General features: G+C 46.9%; 3 protein-coding genes across 3 annotated transcripts in view; all 3 read right to left on the reverse strand.

Annotated features, from left to right (window-relative positions):
- LOC143956018 (uncharacterized) overlaps positions 1 to 7,495 on the reverse strand; it is a 65,443-nt gene extending 57,948 nt beyond the window's left edge. Inside the window, exons 1-2 of the mRNA XM_077466151.1 lie at positions 7,404 to 7,495; positions 3,784 to 3,898 (exon numbers count right to left, since the gene is read on the reverse strand). Coding sequence (XP_077322277.1) covers positions 3,784 to 3,861 — 78 coding nt within the window. The 5' untranslated portion in view covers positions 3,862 to 3,898; positions 7,404 to 7,495. The remainder of the gene's footprint in view (positions 1 to 3,783; positions 3,899 to 7,403) is intronic.
- The window catches only part of LOC143955464 (uncharacterized), a 209,211-nt gene that overhangs the window by 179,569 nt on the left and 7,211 nt on the right, over positions 1 to 22,431 (reverse strand). The gene's annotated exons all lie outside the window — the stretch shown is intronic.
- The window catches only part of LOC143955747 (uncharacterized), a 132,681-nt gene continuing 110,464 nt past the window's right edge, over positions 215 to 22,431 (reverse strand). Inside the window, exons 3-6 of the mRNA XM_077465867.1 lie at positions 2,753 to 2,956; positions 2,465 to 2,659; positions 2,174 to 2,309; positions 215 to 1,650 (exon numbers count right to left, since the gene is read on the reverse strand). Coding sequence (XP_077321993.1) covers positions 554 to 1,650; positions 2,174 to 2,309; positions 2,465 to 2,659; positions 2,753 to 2,884 — 1,560 coding nt within the window. The 5' untranslated portion in view covers positions 2,885 to 2,956 and the 3' untranslated portion in view covers positions 215 to 553. The remainder of the gene's footprint in view (positions 1,651 to 2,173; positions 2,310 to 2,464; positions 2,660 to 2,752; positions 2,957 to 22,431) is intronic.

The raw sequence follows: 22,431 nt of genomic DNA on the forward strand, positions 1-22,431 counted from the left end.
GGGCGGAGGCGATATACACAAGCATGGTGAGAAAGAGAGAGCTCAGCTTGGATAGGAGAAAGCACCTTAAAGATCCATGATAACCAAGCTATGGACACAGAGAAATAATAATAATTTACATACGTAGAGGATTCTTTACTGTAAGAGCGGCAAGGATGTGGAATTCCCTTCCACAGGCGGTGGTCTCAGCGGGGGGGGCATTGATAGTTTAAAAAAACTATTAGATAAGCACCTGAACGACCGCAACATACAGGGATATACAATGTAATACTGACATATAATCACACACATAGGTTGGACTTGATGGACTTGTGTCTTTTTTCGACTTCACCTACTACGTAACATATGTGTAATACAACAGTACCTGAATGAAAAACATTTTCCCGCACTCAGGGCAGGAATACGGCTTCTAACCTGTGTGAGATCTTTGATGTTTAACAAGGACTGATTTCTGCAAAACATTCTCCGCACTCAGGACGGGAATACGGCTTTTCACAAGTGTGAATTCTCCCACTTTTAAGATGGGAATTCCATTAAAAGACATTTCCCGCACTCAGGAATACGCCTTCTCACCCGTGTGAGTTGCTTGATGTTGTAGAAGGCCGGCTTTTTGTGTAAAACATTTTCCGCACTGAGAACAGGAGTATGGCTTTTCACCCGTGTGAGTCCTCTGATGCGCATTAAGATGGTGCTTCTGCGCGAAACATTTGCCGCACTCGGGGCAGGCGTAGGTGTTCTCCCCCGTGTGAGTTTTTTTATGTTGGAGAAGGCTTGATTTTTGTGTAAAACATTTTCCGCACTCAGGACAGGGATACGGCCTTTCGCCCGTGTGAATCCTCCGATGTATTTTAAGATGGGAATTCTGCGAGAAACATTTCCCGCACTCGGGGCAGGGATACGCCTTCTCGCCCGTGTGAGATCGTTGATGTTGTACGAGGCTCGCTTTTTGCGTAAAACATTTCCCGCACTCGGTGCAGGAATACGGCTTCTCGCCCGTGTGAACTCTCCGGTGTACTTTAAGATGGGAATTCTGTGAAAAACGCTTCCCGCACTCGGGGCAGGGATACGCCTTCTCACCCGTGTGAGTTGTTTGGTGTTGAAGAAGGCTTGCTTTTTGCGTGAAGCCTTTCCCGCACTCGGGGCAGGAAAATGCCTTCTCGCGCGTGTGAGTCGTTCGGTGTTGTATAATGGTTGCCTTTTGCGTAAAACATTTTCCGCACTCGGGACAGGAATACGGCTTTTCCCCCGTGTGAGTCCTCTGATGTGTATCAAGGTGGTTCTTCTTCGAAAAACATTTCCCGCACTCGGGGCAGGAATACGCCTTCTCGTGCGCGTGAGTTCTTTGATGTTTTACAAGGTCTGATTTTTTTGTAAAACGTTTTTCGCACTCGGGGCAGGAATACGGCTTCTCCCCCGCGTGAGTTCTTTGATGTAAAACAAAGTCAGATATTCGCGGAAAACACTTCCCGCACTCGGAGCAGACATGTCTCTTCTCACCCGTCTGCAACATCTGATGTTCAGAAGGACGGGACTTTGGGGAAAAACCTTTCCCAGGTTCCTCCGTGTGATCTCCTGTGATGTCCTCACCTTCCATTCTACAACCTGGAGATAAAGTGAGAGGATCCTTTGAGGGTTTCTCCATGGCGTGTCCTGGAAAAATATAAAAACATCATCAATAGATATGAGAGGGTTAGTTCACTTCCATCAAGATCCCATCTGGATCAGGTAGATATGAGTGAGGAGATGTTCTCTGTGGAGGTCCCAACCAGCCGGGACTTTTCCCCCCTCTTCAGTCCTTTGGTCCTCCTCCCAGATCACTTCTACATTTACACAGCCTTGTCAGAAGAGCAGGAACCAATGGGGGCTGGGAGGTCCATGCTCTTCACACAACCACAAGCCTATTTTTATTAAAAAAAATTAGCGATAAGTCTTCTGGAAGAAGAGGAACCAACCTAAAAAAAAGTCTCAATCTGTGTTATCATATCTGTGCTACTGTAACTAGGAGTGACCCACAACCAAATACTGCCAGCTGAACCGCAAATAGGGTATCAGTACAGGGAGGGGACCGTCGTCAACCTATTATTGGCTGATATCACTCAGCTCCCGCCCTACTCTGGACCAATCAGTGAGCAGTAACAGAGCAGAGATAAGAGAAGAATATATGATGGGTCACCTGTGCTGATCTCTGTAGGAGTGTCCTCCTCTATGAATGTCCTCGTCATTCCAGCCTCCTCCGTATATTGCTGATCATCCCTCACATACGTCTCTTCTACTTCACCCTCAACTTTCATCTTCATCAGATCTTCACCCTAAACCAACAGAATGGCAGAAAATAACATCTGTAACATAGAAGTATTTATGATGTGAGATCACATAGAAAATATCATCTTGTAGAGTCCACACATCATCTCCACATGTCAGAGTGTTCAATCACTTTATGTTCCCGACCCTCAACTCCACCTACCTGATGATGGTGGGGGATGGTGTGACCTTCCTGTGTGGAATCCAGAGGACGGGGACATCTCTCTGGTGGGTTTTTACCAGGTGGCTCCATCACATCCTTGTATCCATCAGAAAACTCCTCGATCACTCCATAAGCCTCATCCTCCTCTATAAACTCTTCTTTAACAACAATGTTATAATCCCCAAGTTTTTCACTCTGATAAAAAAAAAAAGAAAAAAAAAAAAACATTTATCGTAACATATAGGCTTGTATTTAATTCATAACTACCAGTAATTTATAATCATTGACCTGAACTTCTTGAGGGATGGTGTGACCTTCCTGTGTGGAATACAGAGGACGGGGACATCTCTCTGGTGGGTTTCTGTATCTGGATGACTCCACCATGGTGTCCTGGTACAGATCTTTGTGTTCTGCCTCCATCACCCCATCCTCATCATCCTCCTCTTTTATCTCTTCTTTAACCTCAACTTTAGGATCTCTCAGGTTTCCACTCTGAATATATAATAAAAATGACATCAATGGTAACAATGCAGATAATGTACAGATCCTAATGATACTATCAGTGATTGTTCCTCATCTACCTGATGATGGTGGGGGATGGTGTGATCTTCCTGTGTGGAATCCCGGGAATACAGAGGACGGGGACATCTCTCTGGTGGGTTCCCATTACTGGATCCATCTGTAGGAAACACACACACTGACTGAATACATTGTTTCTATGTGTTTATCAGATGATGGGGGATGGGTGGAGCCTCCGTACTGCTCTCTCCTTTACAATAAAGTCTCCTCTTACCCGGTGATGTGAGGGGCGGCTGATTGGCCATCATGACGTCCTTGTAGAGTTCCTTGTGTCCTTCTAAATACTCCCACTCCTCCATGAGGAATTTCCCAGAATTCACATAACTGCCAAGCTCTTCAGTCAACAGCTCCATCATCTTCTTGGTGACTTCTAGAATCTTCTCCATGTTGTGTCTCTCAGGTTTTAGGGAGTCACATGGAGGCACTGTGATGGTCATATGATCACCGGACTTCACCAGAGGAAATCTCTGTATTGGGGAACCAATAGGAACATCATGTTAGAATCCCAGAATCCTCCTCACCTCTCCGCTCAGGTCTGTGTTTTATTAATAGAGATAAGAGTGATGTCATGTGACCTCCCAGAATCCTCCTCACCTCTCCGGTCAGGTCTGTGTTTTATTAATAGAGATAAGAGTGATGTCATGTGACCTCCCAGAATCCTCCTCACCTCTCCGGTCAGGTCTGTGTTTTATTAATAGAGATAAGAGTGATGTCATGTGACCTCCCAGAATCCTCCTCACCTCTCCGGTCAGCAGGTAGATGATCTCCAGGGTGAGGTTTAGTATCTTCTCAGTCATGTGACTCCGGTCCTTCTCCATCCTCAGTGATGTGGTCAGGTGATCTATGTGGTGTTCTCTGTAGATGGATAGCGGAGAATTATCTGGATTATATTGTACAACATTAGGATGGTGATAGAAGTAGATAAGAAGTGCGCTGCCCCCAGTGGGCACATGTAGATTGGGTTACTTTGTTGTGTTTCTTGCACCCTGCAAACCTTTGTCCTGCCTGTCCTGTACTTGGACTGGAGACATCCAATCCAATAATTAATAACAGAGAATGATCTGGACTGTACTGGTTGTATAATATTAGGATGGGGGTGTATGGGGGGGGGGGGGGGTAATATGAGGGTTTCTATCATGGACGGTCCCTGGTGGTGGGATTACAGAAAGAGGGACATTCAGTTCAGGGTTTGCTATGGTTTACCCCCTCGGCCTGCCAGATCACAAATTCCACTTTTTATGTAAAATCTCTGTTTTGTCTTGATCTGTCTACTTTTGTTTATTTATTTTTTTAATAAAGCTTTACAAGACTGACAACCCCTCCTCCGTCCCATATTCCTAGCAATTTAGAGCAAACTTTGGGCGTAGGTCCTCTTGCCCCCGGAGGTGTTGGCATTCTTAAAATGCAATTTTTTTTATCCAAAGTGTAATTTTTCTACATCTGTGCACTTCGTACTCAGCACTTTATCTTCGGCATAAACAAGTCGTCTTCTACAAACAGAGCTCCTGACAGAGTGCAGGTGAACCTCTATTTCCCCATCCAGCTTTCTTCTTCCCAGACTGACAACTACTCTGTCCTCCCCGTAATATGTTCCCTCCACCACCCTGTCCACAATAGTGTCTTCTCTCCCTAAATGCTCATTCCTGGACCCATCTTCTCCTCCCCCAAAATACACCCCTCCTAACCAATGACACCTCAAAGCAACAAATTCACTCCCAGCTTATCTCTGGTCTTGACTACCGTAACTCCCTTCCATTGGCCGACCTCTACAGAGACTATCCCCCCCTTCAGTCTATCATGAATGCTACCAGACTCGTCCACCTTACCAACGGCTCAGTGTCCTCCACCCCTCTCTACCAATCCCTCCACTGGCTTCTATTCAGTGTCCTCCACCCCTCTCTGCAAATCCCTCCACTGACTTCCATTCAGTGTCCTCCACCCCTCTCTACCAATCCCTCCACTGGCTTCCAATCAGTGTCCTCCACCCCTCTCTACCAATCCCTCCACTGACCTCCATTCAGTGTCCTCCACCCCTCTCTACCAATCCCTCCACTGACCTCCATTCAGTGTCCTCCACCCCTCTCTACCAATCCCTCCACTGGCCTCCATTCAGTGTCCTCCACCCCTCTCTGCCAACCCCTCCACTGACCTCCATTCAGTGTCCTCCACCCCTCTCTACCAATCCCTCCACTGGCTTCTATTCAGTGTCCTCCTCCCCTCTCTACCAATCCCTCCACTGGCTTCTATTCAGTGTCCTCCTCCCCTCTCTACCAATCCCTCCACTGGCTTCTATTCAGTGTCCTCCACCCCTCTCTGCCAATCCCTCCACTGGCCTCCATTCAGTGTCCTCCACCCCTCTCTACCAATCCCTCCACTGACCACCATTCAGTGTCCTCCACCCCTCTCTACCAATCCCTCCACTGACCTCCATTCAGTGTCCTCCACCCCTCTCTGCCAACCCCTCCACTGACCTCCATTCAGTGTCCTCCACCCCTCTCTACTAATCCCTCCACTGGCTTCCATTCAGTGTCCTCCCCTCTCTACCAATCCCTCCACTGGTCTCCATTCAGTGTCCTCCGCCCCTCTCTGCCCATCCCTCCACTGGCCTCCATTCAGTGTCCTCCACCCCTCTCTACTAATCCCTCCACTGGTCTCCATTCAGTGTCCTCCACCCCTCTCTACCAATCCCTCCACTGGCTTCTATTCAGTGTCCTCCACCCCTCTCTGCAAATCCCTCCACTGACTTCCATTCAGTGTCCTCCACCCCTCTCTACCAATCCCTCCACTGGCTTCCAATCAGTGTCCTCCACCCCTCTCTACCAATCCCTCCACTGACCTCCATTCAGTGTCCTCCACCCCTCTCTACCAATCCCTCCACTGACCTCCATTCAGTGTCCTCCACCCCTCTCTACCAATCCCTCCACTGGCCTCCATTCAGTGTCCTCCACCCCTCTCTGCCAACCCCTCCACTGACCTCCATTCAGTGTCCTCCACCCCTCTCTACCAATCCCTCCACTGGCTTCTATTCAGTGTCCTCCTCCCCTCTCTACCAATCCCTCCACTGGCTTCTATTCAGTGTCCTCCTCCCCTCTCTACCAATCCCTCCACTGGCTTCTATTCAGTGTCCTCCACCCCTCTCTGCCAATCCCTCCACTGGCCTCCATTCAGTGTCCTCCACCCCTCTCTACCAATCCCTCCACTGACCACCATTCAGTGTCCTCCACCCCTCTCTACCAATCCCTCCACTGACCTCCATTCAGTGTCCTCCACCCCTCTCTGCCAACCCCTCCACTGACCTCCATTCAGTGTCCTCCACCCCTCTCTACTAATCCCTCCACTGGCTTCCATTCAGTGTCCTCCCCTCTCTACCAATCCCTCCACTGGTCTCCATTCAGTGTCCTCCGCCCCTCTCTGCCCATCCCTCCACTGGCCTCCATTCAGTGTCCTCCACCCCTCTCTACTAATCCCTCCACTGGTCTCCATTCAGTGTCCTCCACCCCTCTCTACCAATCCCTCCACTGGCCTCCATTCAGTGTCCTCCACCCCTCTCTACTAATCCCTCCACTGGTCTCCATTCAGTGTCCTCCACCCCTCTCTACCAATCCCTCCACTGGCCTCCATTCAGTGTCCTCCACCCCTCTCTGCCAATCCCTCCACTGGTCTCCATTCAGTGTCCTCCACCCCTCTCTACCAATCCCTCCACTGGCCTCCATTCAGTGTCCTCCACCCCTCTCTGCCAATCCCTCCACTGGCCTCCATTCAGTGTCCTCCACCCCTCTCTGCCAATCCCTCCACTGGTCTCCATTCAGTGTCCTCCACCCCTCTCTACCAATCCCTCCACTGGCCTCCATTCAGTGTCCTCCACCCCTCTCTACCAATCCCTCCACTGGTCTCCATTCAGTGTCATCCACCCCTCTCTGCCAATCCCTCCACTGACCTCCATTCAGTGTCCTCCACCCCTCTCTGCCAATCCCTCCACTGACCTCCATTCAGTGTCCTCCACCCCTCTCTGCCAATCCCTCCACTGGCCTCCATTCAGTGTCCTCCACCCCTCTCTACCAATCCCTCCCCTGACCTCCATTCAGTGTCCTCCACCCCTCTCTGCCAATCCCCCCCCCCCCCCCCAAAAGAAAAATCTAAATATTAACATATAGAGCCCTCCATAGCTCTGCCCTGAGCTACATCACTAACTTTGTTTCAATAGGTCACAAAACCGTCCTCTCCGCTCCTCCCATGACCTCCTGCTCTCTCCCTCATCACTTCCTCCCATGCTCACCTCCGGGACTTCTCTAGAGCCTCTCCCATCCTCTAGAACTCCCAATACCCCAATCTGTGTAGATAGAAAATAAGATCTTATTACCTCCTCTGCTGCCAGTTACAGCAATGTCTCCTCTCTACTTCCTCCCGACTCGCCTCTCACCTGGAACTCCCTGTCTGTACCTGACATCACTTCCTGTCTTCCATAGAGACTTCCTGTCTGGGCAGAAGTGAGATCACCACCTTGTGGAGGTCAGAGGAACTGCAACCCCCCGAGAAACGCCTCGTATTGTGAACATGGTCTTTTTTTTTTCTATTTTATTTATGTATTGTACACCGATCAGCCTATCACTGATAGGTTAAATGAATATCATTGATTATCTGATTACAATGGCATCTGAAAGTGCATTGAATATATTAGCCAGAAAGTGAACATGTTGTCCATGAAGTTGATATGTTGAGAGCAGCAAAATGATCGCTAGAGATATGCACGATAGAAAAAAGTATTTTGTTTAAAGCGGTTTGGTACCTAAAAATGAAACTTCATGTTATTAAATTCACCAGATAGCATACTTACCTAAACGAACCCTGAAAAAAAAAAATATTCTTTACTTACCTTTTATTTCTGATGTTTCTGCTGACTTCCTGGTTGTCCTCCCGTGGGAGTAGGCGTGGTTATTGTCCTCGCAATGGTCCCTGGGAAATTTCTAAGCCATTTCCCAAGAATCCATGGGGGACAATGAAATTGCGAAATCTCGCGAGATTTCGTTAGGACGCCGGTCACGTGACGAGGGTGTGTACGAATTTGCCATTTTTAAAGTGGGCAGGCAGCTGTATCTGCCATTACCACTATTGCACACTGAGCATGTGCTAGATGGAGCGGAGCATGCTGGGAGCCGAGCGTCATCGATATACAGGAAGTAAATGCCTGTGGGCTTCAGACGCCCACACTTAAAATGGAAAACGCCAGAGCAGTTTTTTAAAAGTCATCCCGAGCAAAAGAATCGTCGCGCCGGGGGTCAAAAAAACGCCGGACGTGGATGCTAAGCGAAGGTAGCAGTCGCCCACCTGTGACACAGGTAAGGAAAAAAAAAAAAAAAAGAGCGGAATCCCCCTTTAATTTCAGATTTGTTTGTTCAGTTCCAATAATTTTGTTTCACCGTAGAACGATTCGTTTTTCGAAATTTCTATATTCGTTATTTTCAAAAAGATTCGGAAATTATTATTATTATTACAGACATCTCAAGTCTCCCGCGAGGTGCGGGAGCCTCCCGCATTTCAAGGGGGGGGGGGAGGGGGTGGCTCCCGGACACCCCGCAAGTGCTGGCCAAGCCGCTGTCTCCTGTCCATTCATCTTCAAGGCTGAGAAAGGGACTGGGGAATCTGTGTCCTCAATCCCTTTCCCTGTCTCAAAGAGGAGGTGTCAGGGGTCTGTTTAGACCCCTGATATCTCACCAAAGCCCCCCCCCCCCCCCAACAGGGTTGATAAAAAAAATTAAAAAAAATAAAAATAAAATTAAATTGTAAGCAAAAATGATAAAATAATGAAAATATAAAAAATATATAAAATAAAAAGTAAATTGTAAAATAATTTAAAAAATACAATTGTAAAAACATAATAATAAAAATAAAGAACTACATGACACCGTCCTGCACATACTACCCACCGCCATACACTCCGCACTGTTCCCTATTTAACGTTGCTACATTCTGCACTATGTAAGTCGTCTCAGACTCTATTAAGCCACACCCCATTTAAGCCACACCCACACCTAGAGGACAACCTTGGAGAGAGCGCAGCTCCGCCCATTTTCCCAGGAAACATACAAACGCAGCTTTTAAATCCCTCCTCTTCCACCATGGCTTCCGTTCTTGTGTGGCCTCCTACATACTGGAAAACAAAGCACAGAAAACCACAAACAACCAGGATAGACACTTAAAAACATTTATAAAATAAAAAAGAGAGGGAAGTCACGGTTGTACTGAAAGGCTCTTAGAAATACCGTCACCGGTACGTCTAATGCCGCGTACGCACGAGCGGATTTTCCAAAAATCTTGGATGGTTTTTCCAATGGAATTCCGCTCAAGCTTGGCTTGCATACACACCGTCACACAAAAGTTCCCTGAACGTTCGACCGCGAAGAGTGCGGTGATGTACAACACTACGACAAGCCGAAAAAATGAAGTTCAATGCTTCCGAGCATGCGTAGGAATTTTGCCCGTCGGAAATTGGTACAGTCGATCGGAATTTCCGCTCGAAAACTTTTTCCGACCGAAAAATTGAGAACCTGCTCTTAATCTTTTGCTGGCGGGAATTCGCCCTGCAAAAGTCCGATTGGAGCATAACACACGGTCGCGTTTTCCAACCAAAAGCTCTCATCGGTCTTTTGCTGGCCGAATTTTCGATCGTGTGTACGCGCCATTGGTCTTTCTCCAATGGCCTTTCAAGACAACCCTACTCTCATCGGTCTTTTGCTGGCCGAATTTTCGATCGTGTGTACGCGCCATTGGTCTTTCTCCAATGGTCTTTCAAGACAACCCTACTCTCATCGGTCTTTTGCTGGCCGAATTTTCGATCGCGTGTACGCGCTATTGGTCTTTCTCCAATCGCCTTTCAAGACAACCCTACTCTCATCTGTCTTTTGCTGGCCGAATTTTCGATCGCGTGTACGCGCCATTGGTCTTTCTCCAATGGCCTTTCAAGACAACCCTACTCTCATCGGTCTTTTGCTGGCCGAATTTTCGATCGTGTGTACGCACCATTGGTCTTTCTCCAATCGCCTTTCAAGACAACCTTGGAGAGGATAACCGAGAAACTTACCCTAGGGTGGGGACTACTGCATGCAGTACCTTCCTGCTGAAGGCTTGATCTGCGGCGGACAGTAAATCCAACCTATAATGTCGGAGAAATGTCGAGTAGTTGGACCGAGTGGCAGCCTTGCAAATTTGTTCAGGCGTAGCACCGGCACTTTTCGGCCCAGGAAACTGCTGTTGATGTCGTAGAATGAGCAGCAATACCCGAGGAGGGTATTTCTCCCTTTCGTTTTGTAGGCCTCGGTGATTGCCCATCTAAGCCATCTGCCCAACGTGCTTTTGGAAGCTTTCTCACAAAGAGAGCGTTTGATTTTCTGAATTTTTTGGTGACTGTTAGAACGTGTAGTAGGCACCTCCTTACATCCACTGTGTGGAAGTCTTCTTCTCCTGGGTTGGCAGGAGCTGAGGAAAAAGTGGGCAAGACTATTTCCTGTGAATGTTGAAAAGCCAAAAGAAACCTTTGGTAGGAATGCTGGATCTGTTTGAAGGATCACCCGGTTTGAAAGAACCTTTAGAAAGGGTTGTGTGACTGCCAGGGCCTAAAGCTCTCTGACTCTTCTTGCCGATGTGATGGCTATCCAACATTTTTTTTTAAGGACTATGTTTTTTAACCACTTCAATACCGGGAGGGGCACTTAAACACCTTCCTGCCCAGACCAATTTTGAGCTTTCAGCGCTGTCGCACTTTGAATGACAATTGCGCGGTCGTGCTACACTGTACCCAAATGACATTTTCATCATTTTTTTCCCCACAAATAGAGCTTTCTTTTGGTGGTATTTGATCACCTCTACGGTTTTTATTTTTTGCGCTACAAATAAAAAAATACCGAAAATTTTGAAAAAAAATATGTTTTTTTTTTGTTTCAGTTTCAAAACTTTGTAAATAAGTACGTTTTCTCCTTCACTGATGGGCACTGATGGGGCTACACTGATGGGCACTAATAAGGCGGCACTGATGGGCACCAATGAAGTGGCACTGATGAGGTGGCATTGATGGACACTGATAGGCGGCACTGATAGGCGGCACGGATGGGCGACACGGAAGGAGCGACACGGATGGGCGACACGGATGGGCAACACTGATAGGTGGCACAAATTGGCACTGATAGCTGGCACGGATTGGCATGGATGGGTGGCAGAGATGGGCATGGGTGGGCGGCACAGATGGGCATGGATAGGCGGCACAGATGGGCACGGATAGGCGGCACAGATGGGCACGGATAGGCGGCACAGATGGGCATGGATAGGCAGCACAGATGGGCATGGGTGGGCACTGATAGGCGGCACAGGTGGGCACTCATAGGCAGCACAGGTGGGCACTCATAAGCGGCATTGGTGTTATACTGTACTAATGGATGCCAATCAGTGCCAAACAATAATGCATGCCAATCAGTGATGCCTATTGTGGGTACTGATTGGCATCCATTATGGGCACTGATTGGCATCCATTGTGCTGACCATTGGCATCCCTGGTGGTCTAGGGAGGATTACCATTTCCCTGGTGGTCTGGTGGCGTCCCTGGTGGTCCAGTGTGGGCATCCTCGGGGGGGGTGTGCTGATAATCGATCAGCACAGACCCCCCTGTCAGAGGAGCAGCCGATCGGCTCTCCTCTACTCGCGTCTGACAGACGCGAGTGAGGAAAAGCCGATCACCGGCTCTTCCCATTTACACTGTGATTGGACACGGCTGATCACGTGGTAAAGAGTCTCCGTCGGAGACTCTTTACCGAGATCGTAGTTGCAACAACGATCACCGCGATGCGCGCCCCCGGGGGCGCGCAGCGGCTCATAATCCTGAGGACGTCATATGACGTCCGGTCAGGATTATGAAACCACTTTGCCACCGTCAATTTGTAATAGGGCGGGCGGCAAGTGGTTAAGGATGCTTCCTGTAAAGGTTCAAACGGAGCTCCCTTGAGACCCTGTAAAAACAACAGAAAAATCCCAACTGGAAAAAACTTTAAGGAACATCGGCCTATTTCGTGAAATTGCCCTAAAAAAATCTTGAAATTAAAACCTCTCTGGATAGTCTTCTCAAAAAAAAAATGATAGGGCCACCACCAGGGTTTTCAGGGTGCTGGCTGCCAGTCCCTTCTCCTTTCCGTCATGGAGAAATTCTAAGACTGACACTAAATTTTTGACCTGGAGGCTTTTAGAAGTGCACCAGGAATTGAACTTTTTCCAAACCTTCAGGTATATGGCCCGCGATTTGTCAAGACTTGGTCTTTGCAGTCCATGAAAAACAACAGGTCCTCCAGGTATGGGATGACCAAGATTCCTCTTAGCTTCAGGGGCTCCAGGGCTTCCACCATTATTTTTGTAAAGATCCTGGGGGGAGGATGAAAGTCCGAACGGCAGAGCTCTGAATTGGAGATGCCAAACTGAGGTCCCCAGGTTGAGGGCTGGACGGAGAAAGCATTGGGAAGCTTGAGCTATTGGGACGTGTAAATAGGCGTCCCTTAGATCTAGGGATGCCATGAAACAGTCTGGAGTCAGCAACTTCCTTATTGAACGGATCGTGTCCATCCGGAAATTTTTGTACCGGATCGATCTGTTTAGGATCTTTAAGTTCAGAATCAACTGATACTTTCCCAAAGGCTTTTTCACCAAGAAGATGTGGGAACAGAAGCCTCGGCCTAGCTGATATTTTGAGACCTGCATAATTACCTCCTGTTGAATCAGATCCCGTAGCAGCCTCATCTTTGCGGAAGCTTTTTGTTGATCTTTTGTAAGGACTGTAACATAAAATCTGCTCAAGGTGGCCTCTGAAAACTCCAGACTGTATCCCTGGGAGATGACGTTCTTCACGAACAGGCTTGAAGTTCTTTTGTTCCACTGTAGGTGAAAGGCAGACATTCTTCCCCATACTGGGGTAAGATCATCATTTGTTTTTAGGGGGTTGGTCTGGGAGAGATCTAAAGAGAACTCCTCCTCTTCCCTTACCCCTTTGGGAGACCTTGTTCTTGTAGTCTTGATCCCTACTTTTGTGGGGCTGTTGAACAGCACGAAAATTATTTCTGATCGGTTGAAGGGAAAGCCTTTTTCTTGTCGGCTGCCCTATCCAGGACTGTTTGCAGGTATGGACCAAAAAGAAGGTCACCCGAAAAAGGTAGGCCACATAGCTTAATCTTGGAGGCTGTGTCACCAGACCAAGTTTTTAACCAGACAGACCATCTGGCTGAATTCTCCAGTGCTGACGACCCTACTGACATCTTAACTGATTCGGCTGATGCATCAGCCATGTACTTCACTGCCTTCGGTATCAGTGGGAAGGACTCCAGAAGATCTTTCCGCGACGTGCCCACCTCTACGTGACCCTTCAGCTTCCCTATCCAGCAATCTTGGTTCCTTGGGACAACCGTGGAAGCCATAGCGGGTTTGAGGCTGGCTGATGTAGAATCCCACACTTTTTTCAAGAGGGAATCTGCTCTTTTGTCCATCGCATTCTTCAGCACCCCCATATCCTCGAATGCTAGGTCTGTGCGATGGGAAACCTGCGAGAATGCGGTACCTACCCGGGGTTTCTTATTCCATACTTCTGACTCCTTATCTTCGAAGGGAAACGTTCTCCTAAGTGTCTTGGAAAAGAAGGGGCCCCTTTCAGGGTCCTTTCATTCTTTCTTTACCATGTCTGAGAGGAACCTATGGACTGGGAACACGTTATGCTTAGTGTCGTCTAGTGCTTGGTACATTTTATCGTGAACTGATAGTTGCACCTTTTCCTTGTGGATCTCGAGGGTAGTGTAGATCAATGTCAGAAGGTCGTCCACTTCCTCCAAAGACAGTTTGTGCCTAGGGGCTCGGCTATCATCTTCCTCTTCCTCCTCATTTGAATCCCTGAGGGAGGGAAGAGTACTTGCCGCCCCCCCCCCCAGTCCATGACCCCTACTGGTCTAGAGGTGGATGCCGTCAAGCTGGATGGTGAATGTTGGGGCTCAACCTGGCCTATCGGGCTCTGAACCGGCATGGACTTGGCCGTACTCAACAAGTTCTTAAGTTCCCGTGCTGAAGAGAACAAATCCTTGTGTTGCTGGGATGTTTGCTCTTCCACCAAGTCCTTAATACAGGACCTGCACATTGCCTTCTGCTATGAATCTCTGAGGGGGTTCTTGCAGGAAGGACATTTCTTCTGACTTGGTGGGTTTGAATGTTTGGATTTTCCTAAAGTTTTTTCCTGTAATGAGAAAAAAATAAAACTCACCTAAAGGCCCCCTGACCCATCCTTCCAACCCTTAGTGCACAACTAGACTACCACCAGACAGAAGGAAACAGTCCCCCGAACAGTGCAATCTCCCCAGCAACCACCAAGTTCAAACTGCAGGGTCCGAGTGGAGTAACCTCGGACCGTGCAGCCACAGGCTCCCAGCAGGGAGGATCTCAAAACAAACACAACATGAGCCCATATGGGCAAGAATAAAGGCACCACTGTACCCCTCTTAACTGGGCCTGACCGGCGCCTGCTTCTGTTGTGGCTGTCAGTCTCTCCTCCATCTTAGCAGAACGCAGCGGGGTACTGAGAAAACCATGTGGCTTTTAAATTACCCGGTCCCAGCGTCATCAACGAGGGCCGGAACCGGAAGACAGACCCGCCCCTAGACTCTGCGTTCCAGGCGCTTGGAACCACTAGCGCCCCACCCCCCGCAGGAAGCCGCGACATGACATCACCCGCCGGCCGGGACTGACATGCGAGGCGTGCCACCAGGGCCATGTCAGTCTACCTTGGGCACATAGATGCCGACGCCTCCTGCGGGCCCTTGCATCCCCTGAGCTGGTGAGACCAGGGACTCTGGGACATCCCCCGCCCGTACTGGGGGGTGTTGGGATGGTCACTGCACAACAAAAGCACAAAGGTAAGCCTTCTCCCTCCACCTTGGAGAGAGCGCAGCTCCCTGCTTCCACCATGGCGAAGAAAACACAATAACTGAAGCCATGATGGAAGAGGAGGGATTTTAAAGCTGCATGTGTTTCCTGGAAAATGGGCGGAGCTGCGCTCTCTCCAAGGTTGTACTGAAATGGCGATTTGGGAAAGTTGAGGGTCTCACCTGGCCTTATGAGGCAGTCTATTCCAAAGGGTATATGGAACTTCTCAGACAAGTTTGAGCAGATGTAGAGCCAGCAGAACTAGAGGACAAGTTAGCATGTGCATTCAAGGGTATTTACATACAGGTAAAGATATCCATTTGAATTTTGAGGACTTAGAGCAAGCACAGGTTCTGCAAGCTTTTACATTGGAACAGGAGTCCTTATAGAGTGAGGGCCACCAAAGCCTGTGAGAAACCAGAGAAAATGTTTTAGTGATCCCTGGGTGCCTGGCCATCTTAGTATCATGTGCTTCTGAAAACACTTTAAGCCTAAGGTGGAGGGGAACAAACAGCTTTCCAGGGGGTAGATTGGGTGGAGCACTAGACTTAGCCTTTAAAATAGAGTCCAAAAGGTCAGTGGACAGGGCCCCCATTACTTGTGCTGGATGTAAGATATTGTGAAACTTGGAGGAAGTTTCCAAACAAGGCTTAAAATCCAATGGATTAAATCCGACGGATTTGGTTGTCGGAATGTCTGACCGTGTGTACAAGGGCTTAGAGGCCGAACTTACCCGCTGTGTCTCGCGGGTAAGTTCAGCCTCTAGGCCGTTGTACACACGGTCGGACATTCCGACAACCAAATCCGTCGGATTTAATCCGTAGGATTTTGTCCGACGGATTTTGTCCGAAACTGTTGCATACACACAGTCGGACAAAGTTGTCGGAAAATCCGATCGTTCAGAGCGTGATGACGTTATTTCGTTACGACCGGACTACGTTCAGGCTAGTAGCCAATAGCTTTGGTGTAGGAATTTGATCTGAGCATGCGTGGCACTTTGTCCGATCGGAATTCTCTACACATGATCGGGCAAGGTCCGATAGGATCATGTTGTCGGAAAGTTTTATAGCCAAGCTGGAAAAATTGGTCCGTCGGATATTCCGATGGAAACAGTCCGATGGAGCCCACACACATGGTTGGATTATCAGACAACACGGTCCGATCGGACATTTTCCGTCGGAAATGTCCGACCGTGTGTACAAGGGCTAAGAGGAAAAGCTTAAGACTGTGACAATTGGCTGGAGAGGTGGCCTGTAGAGGAGTCAATTAACTTGTCAGTGTCTTCTGCTACAACGGAGTCATATAAAAAGGCACATGGTTATGCAAACTGGAGTCACATTTGGAAAAGTTGCCATGATCATGATCCGAATAGGACTGTAATAATGGCACATGACTGGTACTGGCCACACAAGAGTTATAAATGGACAACTGGTCAGCAGTTTTTTAATGCAGTTCTGGGACCAGGTTCTATTCTCTCTTTTAGCCTAATCTATGCGTGGGTTATGAAGTTTAAGCCAAGGATAACCTAAGATAGGAGGATAGGCAGAAGATGTTATCAAGTAGAATCCGATTGTCTCCCTATGAAATTCCTCAATGGTCAGAGTAATAAATACAGTGCATAAGGTCACCTTATGGACAAGGGAGAGTTATCAACAGCTAAGACTGAAAAGGATCTGAGCACCTTAGTCCAGGGAATCTGTAGACCAGGGACGGGCAACCTTTGAGAGGTTGAGATCTACTGGAACAACATAAAGAGAGCAAAGATCACTGGTGTTGCTTAAAGACATTAACTAGCAAGGCCTAACTAAATAGTAAGGAAAACCCCCTAACACAGGTGGTCAGAGACTATAGCTGGCTTCTGTGTTCTTCACCTATAGCAACCCCCTTTCCCATAAGGAAAGCAGGTCAACCGGTACTCGATTGCCTCCAGGACTTATACACAATGCTATAGTGCCTGGTTACCACACCAGGGCATGTGTAAACTGAGCAAAGCAAACAGGTACTTGCAGTTGGCAGACAAGGAGTGTGGTTCATAGAATGCCCAGGTACAAGGCAGGCAAGCTTCAGCCTAGTCAGGTTCCAATTCGCAGTCAAAAGGCAGGCATAGTTCACAGAGTAGTTGATATCTGAGGTCATAAGCAGGGAAATTCAATCGGCAGAGCAGGACAGACAAACAGGGAGCTTGGAGCACATGTATCAAATTCAATATCACAAGAATGAGACTGTAGGCTTGGCTGGCTTAAATCAGGTTTGGTCTCCACCCACAGACTGATCACATTAATCACCTTGCAAGTGGCCAGACAGACAGGGAACTTGGAGCACGTTACAAACACAGTGGGGTTTATTTACTAAAGTTGGAGAGAGCAAAATCAGGCTCACTTCTGCATAGAAACCAATCAGCTTCCAGATTGTATTGTTAAAGCTCAATTGGACAAGCTGAGGTTAGAAGCTGATTGGCTACCATGCACAAATGCACAAGATTCTGAGTGCACCAGTTTTAGTAAATCTGTGTAAATATCACAAGCATGAGACTGCAGGCTTGGCTGGCTTAAATCAGGTTTGGTCTCCAAACATCAATCACCTTGCAGGTGGACAGACAGGGAACTTGGAGCACATGTTACAAACACAATATCACAAGCATGCGACTGCAGGCTTGGCTGGCTTAAATCAGTTTTGGACTCCACCCACATACTGACCACATCAATCACCTTGCAGGTAGACAGACAGGGAACTTGGAGCACATGTTACAAACAAAATATCACAAGCCCGAGATTGTAGGCTTAGCTGGCTTAAATCAGGATTGGTCTCCACCCACAGACTGATCACATCAATCACCCTGCAGGTGGACAGATAGATAGACAGACAGGGAACGTGGAGCACATGTTACAAACACAATGGGGTTTATTTACTGAAGTTGGGGAGAGCAAAATCAGGCTCACTTCTGCATAGAAACAAATCAGGTTCCTGGGTTTTATTGCTAAAGCTTAATTGAACAAGCTAAGGTTAGAAGCTGATTGGCTACCATGCACAAATGCACCAGATTCTGAGTGAACCAGTTTTAGTAAATCTGTGTAAATATCACAAGCATGAGACTGCAGGCTTGGCTGGCTTAAATCAGATTTGGTCTCCACCTAGAGACTGATCACATCAATCACCCTGCAGGTGGACAGACAGACAGGGAACATGGAGCACATGTTACAAACAGAATATCACAAGCACGAGACTGTAGGCTTGGTTGGCTTAAATCAGGTTTGGACTCCACCCACAGACTGACCACATCAATCACCTTGCAGGTGGACAGAGTGGGATACAATGGAATGAGACCAGCAGCTGTCAGAGAACAGGACCATTTACATGCTCCTGACAGTTGGCTGTTTCAACAAGTACAAGTCGGTAAAACAAAACTACTAAGACACAAGATTAGGATTATATTTGCATTTTTATCAGCTACATATGAAATGTTACAGCTATAAATGTCATATTTTCCACTTTCAGCCAGCAGGTGGCAGTCTCCAAGCAAATGAAGCTGCCTGTGCAGGCTGACGACTATTACACAGAAATTTTCAGTCTTGTAATGTAGTCTGGTCTCCCCTTCTCTCTCATCCATGTCTAGAGTCTCTCCCACCAGAATATCTTCCTATGAAGCTTCTGCTGAAGATCAGGGGAGATCAGACTACACTGCTAGAGGGACTCAACCAGCAGTAATATTCCCTCCTCTCACAGTACGTCAGACAGAAGTTTATAAGGGAAAAATAATCTTACTGAAGGCTTCAAAGTGTTTCTTCCATGATAAAGATCAGAGGAGCGCTCAGCCACGTGTTTTCTGTGGTGTATATCGAGGTGATCTTCTTCCCAGTGTGAGATCTCTGATGTACGACAAAATATGATCCCTATAGAAGACATTTACCAAACTCAGGACACTAATACACCTTGAGGGTGGTGTGTGGGTTCTCTGATGTTTGAGAAGATAGGACTTCTGTGAAAAACATTTCTCACACTCAGGGCAGAAATACGGCTTCTCACCCGTGTGTAGCATATCTGATGTTCAGTAAGATTGAAGGCCTTTATGAAGACCTTCAAGTAAGATTGAAGACCTTCATGAAGACCTTCAAGTAAGATTGAAGACCTTCATGAAGACCTTCAAGTAAGATTGAAGGCCTTCATGAAGACCTTCAAGTATGATTGAAGACCTTCATGAAGACCTTCAAGTAAGATTGAAGGCCTTCAAGTAAGATTGAAGGCCTTCAAGTAAGATTGAAGGCCTTCAAGTAAGATTGAAGGCCTTCAAGTAAGATTGAAGGCCTTCAAGTAAGATTGAAGGCCTTCAAGTAAGATTGAAGGCCTTCAAGTAAGATTGAAGACCTTCATGAAGACCTTCAAATAAGATTGAAGGCCTTCATGAAGACCTTCAAGTAAGATTGAAAGCCTTCATGAAGACCTTCAAGTAAGATTGAAGACCTTCATGAAGGCCATTTTCTACACTAAGACACTCACCTTGAGGGTTGTGTGGGTTATCTGATGTTTGAGAAGATAGGACTTCTGTGAAAAACATTTCCCGGACTCAGGGCAGAAATACGGCTTCTCACCCGTGTGTAGCATATCTGATGTTCAGTAAGATTGAAGGCCTTCAGGTAAGATTAAAGGCCTTCATGAAGGTAATTTTCTACACTAAGACACTAATACACCTCGAGGGTGGTGTGTGGGTTCTCTGATGTTTGAGAAAATAGAACTTCTGTGAAAAACATTTCCCGGACTCAGGGCAGAAATACTGCTTCTCACCCGTGTGAGATCTCTGATGTTCAGTAAGATTGAAGACCTTCAAGTAAGATTGAAGATTGAAGATCTTCATGAAGACCATTTTCTACACTAAGACACCAATACACCTCGAGTGTTGGTGTGGGTTCTCTGATGTTTGAGAAGATAGGACTTCTGTGAAAAACATTTCTCGCACTCAGGGCAGAAATACGTCACCCGTGTGTCGCATATCTGATGTTCAGTAAGATTGAAGGCCTTTATGAAGACCTTCAAGTAAGATTGAAGACCTTCATGAAGACCTTCAAGTAAGATGGAAGTCCTTCATGAAGACCTTCAAGTAAGATTGAAGGCCTTCATGAAGACCTTCAAGTAAGATTGAAGACCTTCATGAAGGCCATTTTCTACACTAAGACACTCACCTTGAGGGTTGTGTGGGTTATCTGATGTTTGAGAAGATAGGACTTCTGTGAAAAACATTTCTCACACTCAGGGCAGAAATACGGCTTCTCACCCGTGTGTAGCATATCTGATGTTCAGTAAGATTGAAGGCCTTTATGAAGACTTTCAAGTAAGATTGAAGACCTTCAAGTAAGATTGAAGACCTTCATGAAGACCTTCAAGTAAGATTGAAGGCCTTCATGAAGACCTTCAAGTAAGATTGAAGGCCTTCATGAAGACCTTCAAGTAAGATTGAAGGCCTTCATGAAGACCTTCAAGTAAGATTGAAGGCCTTCATGAAGACCTTCAAGTAAGATTGAAGGCCTTCATGAAGACCTTCAAGTAAGATTGAAGGCCTTCATGAAGACCTTCAAGTAAGATTGAAGACCTTCATGAAGACCTTCAAGTAAGATTGAAGGCCTTCATGAAGACCATTTTCTACACTAAGACACTCACCTTGAGGGTTGTGTGGGTTATCTGATGTTTGAGAAGATAGGACTTCTGTGAAAAATATTTCTCGCACTCAGGGCAGAAATATGTCTTTTCGCCTGTGTGGAGCATATCTGATGTTCAGTAAAATTGAAGGCCTTCATGAAGGTAATTTTCTACACTAAGACACTAATACACCTCGAGGGTTGTGTGTGGGTTCTCTGATGTTTGAGAAAATAGAACTTCTGTGAAAAACATTTCCCGGACTCAGGGCAGAAATACGGCTTCTCACCCGTGTGTAGCATATCTGATGTTCAGTAAGATTGAAGGCCTTCAGGTAAGATTGAAGATTGAAGGCCTTCCTGAAGGCTATTTTCTACACTAAGACACTAATACACCTCGAGGGTGGTGTGTGTTCTCTGATGTTTGAGAAGATAGGACTTCTGTGAAAAACATTTCCCGCACTCAGGGCAGAAATACGGCTTCTCACTTGTGTGTGGCATATCTGATGTTCAGTAAGATTGAAGGCCTTCAAGCAAGATTGAAGATTGAAGGCCTTCCTGAAGGATATTTTCTACACTAAGACACCAATACACCTTGAGGGTTGTGTGGGTTCTCTGATGTTTGAGAAGATAGGACTTCTGTGAAAAACATTTCTCGCGCTCAGGGCAGAAATACGTCACCCGTGTGTCGCATTTCTGATGTTCAGTAAGATTGAAGGCCTTTATGAAGACCTTCAAGTAAGATTGAAGACCTTCAAGTAAGATTGAAGACCTTCATGAAGACCTTCAAGTAAGATTGAAGACCTTCAAGTAAGATTGAAGACCTTCATGAAGACCTTCAAGTAAGATGGAAGGCCTTCATGAAGACCTTCAAGTAAGATGGAAGGCCTTCATGAAGACCTTCAAGTAAGATTGAAGACCTTCATGAAGGCCATTTTCTACACTAAGACACTCACCTTGAGGGTTGTGTGTGGGTTATCTGATGTTTGAGAAGATAGGACTTCTGTGAAAAACATTTCCCGGACTCAGGGCAGAAATACGGCTTCTCACCCGTGTGAGATCTCTGATGTTCAGTAAGATTGAAAACCTTCAAGTAAGATTGAAGATTGAAGGTCTTCATGAAGGCCATTTTCTACACTAAAGACACCAATACACCTCGAGGGTTGGTGTGGGTTCTGTGATGTTTGAGAAGATAGGACTTCTGTGAAAAACATTTCTCGCACTCAGGGCAGAAATACGTCACCCGTGTGTAGAATATCTGATGTTCGGTAAAATTGAAGGCCTTCATGAAGGTAATTTTCTACACTAAGACACCAATACACTTTGAGGTTGGTGTGGGTTCTCTGATGTTTGAGAAGATAGGACTTCTGTGAAAACATTTTCCGCACTCAGGACAGAAATACGTCTTCTCAACCGTGTGTAGAATATCTGATGTTCAGTAAGATTGAAGGCCTTTATGAAGGCCTTCAGGTAAGATTGAAGGCCTTCCTAAAGGCCATTTTCTACACTAAGACACCAATACACCTTGAGGGTTGGTGTGGGTTCTCTGATGTTTGAGAAGATAGGACTTCTGTGAAAAACATTTCCCGCACTCAGGGCAGAAATACGGCTTCTTACCCGTGTGAGAAATATTGATGTTTGACAAGTTCTGATGTGAAGGGCATTGTCTACACCAAGAAGCTACGCATCTACTCACCTGTGTGAGACTTACAGTGTCTGTTAAAATCGTACTTGAGTGAAAAACATTTCCCGCACTCGGGGCAGGAATACGGCTTCTCCCCCGTATGAGATCTTTGATGTTTAACAAGGTCAGATTTCTGTAAAAACCCTTTT

The sequence above is a fragment of the Lithobates pipiens genome, unplaced genomic scaffold (genome assembly GCF_037356315.1).
Source record: "Lithobates pipiens isolate NorthernLeopardFrog02 unplaced genomic scaffold, aLitPip1_a1.2 Scaffold_35, whole genome shotgun sequence".
NCBI classification, from domain to species: domain Eukaryota; kingdom Metazoa; phylum Chordata; class Amphibia; order Anura; family Ranidae; genus Lithobates; species Lithobates pipiens.